The 10,420-nt window shown below is 43.4% G+C and overlaps 1 protein-coding gene across 1 annotated transcript; it reads left to right on the top strand.

Moving 5' to 3' along the window:
• The first annotated feature begins 4,111 nt into the window (after window positions 1–4,111).
• LOC127333355 (methionine aminopeptidase 1B, chloroplastic) lies at window positions 4,112–10,180 on the top strand. The gene is made up of 11 exons (XM_051359745.1): window positions 4,112–4,506; window positions 4,637–4,724; window positions 6,560–6,794; window positions 6,913–7,074; window positions 7,166–7,207; window positions 7,319–7,390; window positions 7,638–7,717; window positions 8,534–8,631; window positions 8,891–8,938; window positions 9,563–9,824; window positions 9,946–10,180. The coding sequence occupies exons 1-10, from the start codon at window positions 4,353–4,355 to the stop codon at window positions 9,706–9,708; spliced, it is 1,125 nt and encodes a 374-aa protein (XP_051215705.1). The 5' UTR covers window positions 4,112–4,352; the 3' UTR covers window positions 9,709–9,824; window positions 9,946–10,180.
• Window positions 10,181–10,420: the final 240 nt, after the last annotated feature.

Genomic DNA, 10,420 nt, shown 5'->3' with positions numbered 1-10,420 from the left:
TTTTTTTATAAAAAATGTATACTTTATTTTTACAAACTCAATATTAATCTTAAAATATTTTAACTTATAAGTATATTAAAAACCATTTCAAAAGAGTGCTTCGCTAGTTTTTTACTTGTTTCGTGAAGTTTGTGAAAACTGTTCTTTTATCCAATTTTTTTGCAGACAAAGATCATGAAACTATTTTGTGTTATATATAAACTTACTTTCTGAACTACTATTCATTGAAATGTTCTTGCATTGCAAAAGAATATCATATCATAAATTTAATACTCGCATGGAATTTTTCATGTATGTATATCAATAAAAAAATTCAAGTATGCCAGAAAAATGTTTTACTCCGTACATACTTTTGAAATACTGCCTCCGAGAAGATCCCACCGCCCAACCTGCAGAAAGAAGTGTTGCATTTGCCCCTGCGAGCCGCATCAAACGCTCGAGGGCTTCCATTACTCTGACGTTGGGATCTCGCACGAGCGGGCGGGCCAAAAAAGAAACAACAACATGGAGTCCATCCTCCAGAGGGTGGTGTGTCTCACCACGACCAAGAATAACACATGTAACTCAAGCCGGCATTTTGACCCATGGGTACGTCTACCCATGGGCACCCGACCCGAATGGGTAGGGTATGGGTCTCGATGTTCGCCCGTGGAAACAACCCATGGGCAACCCGATTAGTCGTGGGTCGGGCATGAGTATCAGTCTATGCCCACGGGTTGCCCGATGGGTCACCCGATTAATATTACTAATTAAAACAATTGAATTATTTTGTATGGTACGTGGGCTATGATACACATACATTATACATGTAGACAGTATACATCGTTTACACACAAAACTCTTGTATCCAAACACCAAACATGTGCATATTAGTACTACTTGCAGTCACAAAGCCATGAACGGAGCACTCTTTATCCTGGCAGCCAACAATGCTAGCGAGAGATAGGGGCATAGAATTTGCTCCATTGACAAGGGCCAATTCTCGAGTGCTTCTCTTTAGCACAAAAAGTCTAAGTTCAAGTGGGAGGTCACAGGAGTCTACTGGTCTCGTCGATCATGCACGATCGAGTTACTTCTTGTCAGAATTAGAAAGTAAGGTCTCGTCGTGTCCCTACCTAGCGGTGGTCGAGGAGAGTTCAACTTGATTTGTGGTGTACTACCTCCAATCGAGTTTAATCAGCAGGGAATGTAGCGTGACCGAACATGGACCTAGGCAACCTGCTGCGTCATTTAATCAAGACCGGAGGAAGTACAAGACAAGAACGATCCCAACATCAATTGCCGAGAGTCAATCTGTTTAACGCTTGTTCAAAAAAAAAAAATCTGTTTAACGCTTGCATAGCCAGGCTTTGATGCAGGGTTATCCGGCCTTCATTATTTGGCCACGTGGATGAACACGAGGATGAACTCGTGAGGGTGAAGATGGAGGTGAAAACGATGGTAAACAAAAAATACACATGGCAATAAATAAAAGCCTGCAAATGATGAATCCGACAAGAAACACCTAGTTATAAAGCCTCCGAGTGTGAAACCCAAAACCAACCTTGCTCTTTATGAAATTTTGAGTTGGCCACTGGTCCAAAAGAATCCAACTAATAAAATATTGGGAAGTTCTACTAGAATCCTTATGAAAGGAAATAGTAGCTACTTCAAAGAAAGACTCATCACTCCATAAAAGGAGGTCCTTGGCTTCGACACATGGGGAACCCTCGTGTCTATTATTGTGACATCTTGGATCAAGGCTTAATGTGATTAATAATAGAATACTCATGCTAACACTAGTCTAGAGAAACGATATGGACATGAGTAAAAAATCCCTATGGCAACGGAGAAAAGGCTTGTTACCAGGAGCCTGTATCTGATGTGAAACTCTCTTTGGCAATGGTTCGAATTACCGTCACGGGTGAATCCACTTTTCCGCAATAGTAATATATAGATCTCAGTTTATTAAGAGAGAGAGAGAGAGAGAGAGAGAGAGAGAGAGAGATCACTAGTCACAGTTTCTCTATTTTACCCGTTTGCATTGTGATATTGTAGTTTGTTCACAACAAGTACAGAGATGCCAATGCACATAAAAAACTAACGACACAAGCGGCAAAAACGATAACAGATTTCATCCATATCATATACCAAATATCATCATTACATTTCTATCACAATATAAAGAATCGCACATTGTCATGCCTAACTAAATCTATCTTGCAACATAAATGTCTCATTCCATTGTCTTGTATCATCACACTACACCTGTCATGCAGACTTCATTGCCTTCTCCGAAGGGTGGAAGAAAATATTGAATTTTTCCTTTGAGATGGATGTTATGCTAAGAAGATCCAACACCCCAAATCGTCTTGGCCCTATCCATCAGTCAAAATAATTCAACAATAATTATGTACGCATACAATTATGAATGGTTGACTACAACAAACTTAATTTACTCCGATGGGTTGAAACGAGAAGTTACCTCTGCCTTCAGACAACTTTTGTTGAGATAATCACCCACCCATGAGACGGCTGACCACAACAACACTCGATGTTCGTGCCAACATTTGCTTTAACATTCTTATGCCGTCTCATCAAAATATATCTAATATATATTGTCACATATGTGCCATTTTGGTCACACCGCATAATACGCTCTTACTTTAAGAGTGTTTTATGTAATCTACCGTGACATCACAATATCAATGGTAGATGTTTAGGAAGCTCCATAAATGGAAATAGTTTGATATTCCTATTTACATGCGTATAAAGAATTGAGTTAGTTAAATGATAATTGTGTTAACAATATAATATAAAATAAGAAAGGAAAACCATTACGCTTTGTTAATGTGCTTCTTGATTGAAAAATAAAGACCACTCAACTTATCGGTAGAATGTGTTTTCTATCGGTGCCTCCACGAAGCACGCCCAAAATAGCTCTAGCTCATGTATATAGCAACTCTAGATAGCCAGAATTTGTGGCTTGTTTCCTCTATGCAATGCCACCGGAATATTCTATAGATTTTCAAACGAGTTCAAAGTTAGCCATACGATCTAATTCTATTAGATAAATAATTCAAAACAAAAGATAGAAAGGACTAACAAATTTAATAGTTGCTTTTATACGGTGTAACCTTCTTAATCAGGTTGATAAGTATACAACATTGTTCTAAACATAATATTTACAATAGCATAAGCAACACCTTCACAATAACATAAAAAACAACTACACAATAACCTAAAACATAATAATGTAACATAGATCTTTGTAAGCAGGACACAACATATTGCAGCAATAGCCCTAAATTATCAACAAGACCGACTGGGGACACAAAGGATTTATACATTTTCACTTTGCGGTGGTTCATCGTCACCATCGTGGGATGGATGATTGTAGGACCTTGGAATGAAGGTTTACGAGTTAGCCCCATATATCTCGAGCAGCGCACTAAATAACTCCATCTTTTTTTACCTTCGCCATTGCCATCCATCTCGCCTCCCTTTTCCACACTTTGATCTCCTCGATCTTCACATATGATAACACCATCAGAGTTCCCCTTCTCCGAGATCAATCTCCAGATCAAACTCCGCTCCACGTACTTGTTCCCTTTGTCCTTCCCTGAGTTGCATGAAGAGGTCGACATCAAGCCCAACTTTGTCGAACTCCAAACCGGTATGATAACCCTAAATCACCAAACGTATTACAGAAGGCAAGCTAGATAGGCAAAACTGCCCATTTACCTACCCAAGCATTGTCATGAGATGAGTGAAGTCAATTGTAACATAAGACTCGACACAATGTACCTAACTGCATAGGGGGAGTATAGATGATCTTGGTCATGACGACACGAAAACCACGACCCCCTCCAGCGGATGTATGCCGACCTACTGAGTACAAAATCGGCCTGAATATTAGAAATCTAACATGGGTTTTCTTTTTATTGGAATATTCTCAATCAAAAAGGACAAAATGTAATATACAGTTCTTTTTTTTTTTAAGAATCTATACAGTTCCTCACCTTAGACCTAGTTCATAGCTTATCATTTTGGCCCACATCTTCTCAAGCCCATCTATAGCACACGTAAACTTCAACCTGCCTAAAATAAAAACAAACTTGAAGCCACCCACGGCCCACCACAGTCCACAGTTCACAGCCGAACCCGGAAACCTCCCCGCCGGCCTCTCATCCTCAACGGCGCATATCCCTATCTCCGTCGGCGCAACCATCCTGGCCGCGCTCCTACCCGCCGGTCTCCTCTTCCCCGAGTAGCGCCGCCGCCCGCCTCCACCCGCGCCGGCCCTTTTCCCTTGACCAGGAAGCTTCCACCGACTAGGGACTCCTCTTACAAGTTCATCTCCATTCTAAAACATGCGAATCCCCATCGCCAGTTGGTCCTATTCCGGCGTCCCGGCACCTCCCAGGCCGTCCGGTCCCCACGCTCTCCTCCTCCCGGCGGCTCCCCCGTCCGCCTCAAACTGCACGATTAGTCGACGAAACCCTTGGACGGCCTCCTCTGTTTTCGGTAAGAAGCCCTGCGTTGCTTCATTTCTCGGCTGGATTGTTCTACTACCAATAGCTGTTTGTTTTTCAAAAAATGTTGGTGGTAATCCCAGTAGGCTCGTAGCTGATTCCTCTTTGCTGTTTTTCTATAGGTAAAGCGATACCGCAGAAGCGGTGCGTCGTTGTGGCCGGCGGACTTACTTGGGTTGATGGGGTTGAAGAGCTCATGGAGTTACGACAGTACGATTCTCGTCACTATATGTTGTGCTTAAGCTTCAGTTGTCTCTTCATTTATCGTTTCATCGCTTTTAGTGATAGCCCTAGTCATTGTTGTAGAACTGGATTCTGAATTTCCTCTGGCACCCACAGTTACTATACGTTGTGCTTAAGCTTCTGTTGTTGCTTCTTTTACGTGTAACCGTGATTTAGTAATAAGCCTAGTCATTGGTGTAGAGCTGGATTCTGAATTTCCTCTGGCCTTTACTTTCACACTAGGCTGTACTCATATTTGTGTGACATCTTGAGATCTTATCTCAAATAGTTGAACCAGAGCGCTAAGAGCATCTTCAGCCGCGTCCCCCAAAACGACCCCCAAAGAGATTTGGGGCGCGCCGGACAAAAAATCGTTCCAGCCGCGCGCCCCAAAGGCCTTTCCGTCTAGCGCAGCCCAATACATCAGCGACTCACGAACACAACGAAATGCGAGGGGGGAGTGGCGGGACCGACACGTCAGCACCTCACGAACGAAGCGTCGCAGCTTTGCCTTAATGGCGACGGAGGGGCAGGCGAGACGTCTCGTCGGCGCTGCGCAGCCTCCACGCGTCGTCGGCGTGCGCGCGCCACTGCGCGTTCCCGCCGCTTCTAGCCTCTTCCCGCGCTATCTTCCTGCCTCTTCTGGCGACGTCGGCGTCTATAAAAGGTCTCCCCCGCTCAATGGTAGCCACCACAGCCGCTGGCACCCCTTTCTCTGCCGCAAGCACAGCCCGCATAAACACAACGTGCACAATGATGAACCGCCCCGGCGGCCAGTTACCTCCACCACCTCCAGCACCGCTGTTCGACATCGACCCGGAAGCTGCGGAGAACGAGGTGTGGGAGGAGGCGGCGCTGGCGGACACCATAGCGGCGTTCGACGCCGCCACGGCGGAAGAGGCGTGGCTGCGCCGGACGGAGGAAATGGCCGAGCGGTGGCGTGCAGAGCGGCATCGCCTGCACATGGAGCGGCATCTCCAGCACCGTGAACGGATGGAGGCGATTGAGCAGCGGCGGCGGGAGGCGGTGGAGCGTCAGCAGCGGCAGGCGGCGGAGGATCGTCAGCAGCGGGAGTCGGCGCTGGCGGCAACGGAGGCGGCCTTGGGGGCGCGGGAGGATGTGTTGGCGGCGCAAATAGAGGCACAAATGGAGGAGGACGAGGCGGAATAGGAGGAAGAGGCGGAAGTGGCGGAGGAGGAGGATGACGACTTCGAGTGGTCCGACGACGACGGGCCGCACCCGGATAGGGCGGCGGATCAGCAATGAGCGCTCATCGAGTCTTTCGAGTCGGAGAAGAAGCTCCTGGACGACGCCCGTGCCCGCGAAGACGCGCAGATTCGCCGTGCCGTCGAGTTCTCCCTCCAGGCGGTGCAGCAGGGGAGGGCATGCGATGAAGCGCTGCTGGAGCAGCGGGGTCTGGCCTCCACCCTACGCAGGGAGAGGCGGCGCGCAGAGCAGGAGCTGCGGCGGAGGGGAGGCGACGATGGGGCGGGGCCGTCAAACGCATCGCCGGGCGGCCAGTAGGCCAAGGTTAGATAAAATCTAGCCGTTTTCATTCAAACTTGTAATATATAATCAAATTTGAATGAAAATCTTTATTTTCGTGCACTTTTATTTATTTTAGGGGGCGTGTTTGGGGGACGCGGCTGGGGAGCGACGTCCCCCAAATGCGGCACGAAGAAAACGCGTCCCCCAAAGGCTCGATCCGGCACCCTTTGGAGGACGATTTGGGGGACGCGGCTGGAGATGCTCTAAGTCAGTACTCAGTACATAGCCATCTGTTTATTATTTCATGATTTTGCTCACACTCTTCACATATGAAGGTCAGAAGAGGAAGCCCCAGTGAAGGTAAAGAAGAGGCCGCCTTTGAGGCGTGGAAAGGTCTATCCGCAACTTACTGTACCAGAACACATTCCAAGACCATCTTACGTGGGTGCAAACATACCGCAAGCGTTACATCCCGTGCGCCAAATACACAATGCCGAAGGTATCACTGGGATGAGAGCTGCTTGCAAACTTGCCGCCCGTGTGCTGAACTTCGCGGGAACATTGGTCAAGGTAAAACATTATTCTTTTATGGATTACAAGAATCCTTTTTATTTCTCTTTATATCAATTATCTTAAGACTTTGCATTCTACAGTTCATAATATAGTGTCAATTTCAATGTCATCTCAGCCATCAGTTACTACGAATGAAATCGACAGGGCGGTGCATCATATGATAGTTGAGGCGGGTGCTTATCCTTCTCCTCTTGGCTATGGTGGATTTCCTAAAAGTATCTGCACATCAGTAAATGAGTGTGTCTGCCACGGGCTACCCGATTCAACGCAGCTTCAGGTTCTTTTAGAATGACACCTGCCTCTTCCTATCTTTATTTCGGTGTCATGCCTATTTACTGTTGGTTGAAAAAATGGTGTTTCTGCTGCAGAATGGAGATATCATAAATATTGATGTAAATGTGTTCCTGAATGTAAGTTCCATCTCTTATAATTGTGCTTAAGCTTAGTTGATATATCAGGCACAAAGTCGGATTTTAAGGACATGTTCCCTTTTGTAATAAGATTCATACCATCCTCTCCAGGGATACCATGGTGGAACTTCCAGAACATTTGTATGTGGAGAAGCGGATAAATCTATCAAACATTTCCTGAAGGTAAGCTGATGTTGACATGTGAGATAGTTCATTAAGTATAGCTGCTTAGTAATGATTTGTGCTTAATGCCAGTGTTGCAATAGCTATGTGCCGTGGTATGTTTTAGCTTAATGTAATGCTTTGAAATCTCTACTATAGAAATCTCTTAAATTTGAAGCAAAATGTTTTGAAAGGGCTAATGCTTTTGTTAAGCAAACAGTTCGTCCCTACATGAGAAAACAAACACCTTGATCTTTCTTTGATTCAGGCAGCTGAAGAATGCTTGGAGAAGGGTATCTCTGTCTGCAGGGATGGTGTAAACTACAGAAAAGTTGGCAAGAAAATAAGGTACTTTTTCTCCACCGTGATACCATGGTCCTTACCTGTTAGTTGTTTCTTTCTGAAAATTAAGAAAACTGAATTATGCGGCTATGTTTGCTGGTTGAAATATGATGAGGATCATCAGGGCCTTGTTCTTGCCTATTAATGTAGAAAATACTTAATGAATCTTACTTTTTCTTCTAGAAAATAAACCTACACTTTCGGAACAAAAGCAATTTTTGATTCTTGCTAATTTGTCATCTGGACAGTCAAGCTAAAATGATATTTCAGAATTCTTAAGTTGGTTACATACCTACATTTCAATGAACATATTTGAGTTAAGATGAAGACTCTAACAAAGGGCCCCTTTACACTCAAAAGAGAAAAATGCTCCAGCTCAACTCCTGGAGTAGCCTTACCCATGGAAAAAAATTCCAGCAAAGAGGTTACATAAGCTGTTCTCTGAACTGTTTATGACCTTAATTTTCTTGTTTTAGCAAATTATGGCAGGGTGGAGGTCACCATACAATCCTGACCATTCAACATCTCCTGTAGTTTCTTTGTCCTATTCCATTTTATTCATGGTGCAAGACATGTTCTGTACGTGGAAACTTTCCTAGGTTCCACTGATGCAGTTTTACAGAAGCTGCAGATATACTGTATATGCTTTAGTTGGTGGGTTGTGCCTGTTCAGTATCTGGATCCTAGACACCGTTTGGAGCACGAGGATACTCTTAACGGTCGAATCATTCAGTTTTGTTATTGATGTTCCCTTGTACTTCAGTTTTTCTGAAGAACATTTGTGTTGCCACATGCCTTAACTTTTTCTTCAAATTATTTCAGTAACCTTGCTTATTTCTATGGCTATCATGTGGTGGAGCGCTTTGTTGGACATGGAATTGGAACCATGTTGCATTCAGAGCCACTTATCCTCCATCATGGTGAGTACTTGCTTGATTTTACTTACCTTATTGATATTCATCCTATTGGGTAACAGCTTTTGTCGTTTAGCATTTTTAACTTATGGCATTACTGGGTATGGTCTTGATGTAGCTGTTGCCAAGGATATATACAGATATAATTTAATATCATATACATCTTGAGATGAACTGTTTAAACTTCTAATTGTACACCTGAATTATGCTGTACTAATTCATGATAATCAAAGCATACAATAGAATAATGAGATTTATTTTGTAGCCAATGATAACCCTGGGCGAATGGTTGAAGGTGAAACATTCACAATTGGTATGTACAATGGGTTCTCCCTTGCTGATATACATTCCGAGTTCTACTTCCAAACAATTTGTTTTTGAGAGCTTCTAACAATTTCTAATTTTCTTTAGATACTATCTACTGGAACTCTCAAATATTTACTATGATTGAAATGCTTTCTTTTCAGAGGATAAAATGTTGTTTTAAGAAAGAAAATGTGTGAGTGCTTTATTTTGGTAATTAGGCATTATATAATATGTGATCCTAGACACCATTGGGTAGCAAAGGTATGCATAAGCAACAAAATATGACAAGTTAAGATTTGAAACAACTAACAAGCGCAAACTGAAATCCCGAATCAGTAGCAACTACAAGCACAGTTTCATTCAAATATGCAGAGAAATTTAATATTTCATAATCTATACATGTGCAGACTAGTTACACTTGAAGGCCACAGGTGCAGATATTTGAGTTCTTAGATGGTTACCTTAAACATTGCAAACCAGACAGTAATTGTATATCTACTAATTCCAGTTTCCAAGGTCATTATTAAGATTTACACCGTCATTGACTATTTCATTGCACTCAGATGACATAGAAGCAAATGTCTCTTAAAATTTCAGACCAAGTTGACATATCTTGATGGAATCTTTGCAGAACCCATACTTATAATGGAGAAAGCAGAGTGTGTGACATGGGAAAATGGATGGACTACTGTCACCGAAGATGGCAGCTGGGCGGCACAGTTTGAGCATACTGTGCTGATCACTAGAACGGGTGCAGAAATATTGACAAAGCTCTGAGTTATTCCCTGCTGATTGTAGCTAGAAGTTGTTGAGCCATCTACTTTCAGAATGGGTTGGTTCAAAGTAGCCCCAGCTTCCAGCCTAGCATCGGAATCTCGTCGACAAGCGCTTGCGTATGTTTCTTATTTTCTCACTGTGGTTCTCAACCATGGTTTCTAAATCAAGTGACAAGCACATTCTTTTTACTGTCCATTAACACCGTTATTGATTTCGCAACTCTGAAATCAATTGCAGGTCCACATGTGGAAGCTTCCTCCCTAGTATGTAGCAACCTGGCAGGGTATAGATGTGGGGACATGCTACTGCGTTTGCTTGTAATCACGTGCTGTTTGGAGATGTCCTGTCTAGACACTTCTTCATCGTGGGTGTAGTTTATAGAAGAGCTGATGTAGTAAATGTGGTTGTTCAGTTTGTTGGGAGTAGATGCTGGTTTAGAAGTGGAATGCCTACGTTTGTCACCGGTTTTTTTTTTAAGAACCACTTTTAGTTTTCTCTGGTTTGGTTTGTAGCAGTAAATCAGATATCAAGTCCACTTGGCCCGTTTCAACACTTCATCATAACTGATAGTGATGATCTATGACAAAACAATTTCAACACTGCAGGCTAGTGTAATTTCCTTTGATGAAATCCTTGTTATTTATGGTTGAATCATAAGAGCATCTCCACTCGTCTCCCCGACGAGGCCCCCGAACGACGTTTTTTCCATCCG

This window comes from Lolium perenne, chromosome 2 (genome assembly GCF_019359855.2).
Source record: "Lolium perenne isolate Kyuss_39 chromosome 2, Kyuss_2.0, whole genome shotgun sequence".
Classification (NCBI taxonomy): domain Eukaryota; kingdom Viridiplantae; phylum Streptophyta; class Magnoliopsida; order Poales; family Poaceae; genus Lolium; species Lolium perenne.
This window is presented reverse-complemented; position numbering and strand designations above follow the sequence as displayed.

Coding starts and splice junctions, on each gene's coding strand:
- LOC127333355 (XM_051359745.1), top strand. CDS start 4,353: ATGCGAATCCCCATCGCCAGTTGGTCCTATTCCGGCGTCCCGGCACCT. Junction 6,795..6,912: donor TCGCGGGAACATTGGTCAAG/GTAAAACATTAT, acceptor ATGTCATCTCAG/CCATCAGTTACTACGAATGA. Junction 7,391..7,637: donor CTATCAAACATTTCCTGAAG/GTAAGCTGATGT, acceptor TCTTTGATTCAG/GCAGCTGAAGAATGCTTGGA.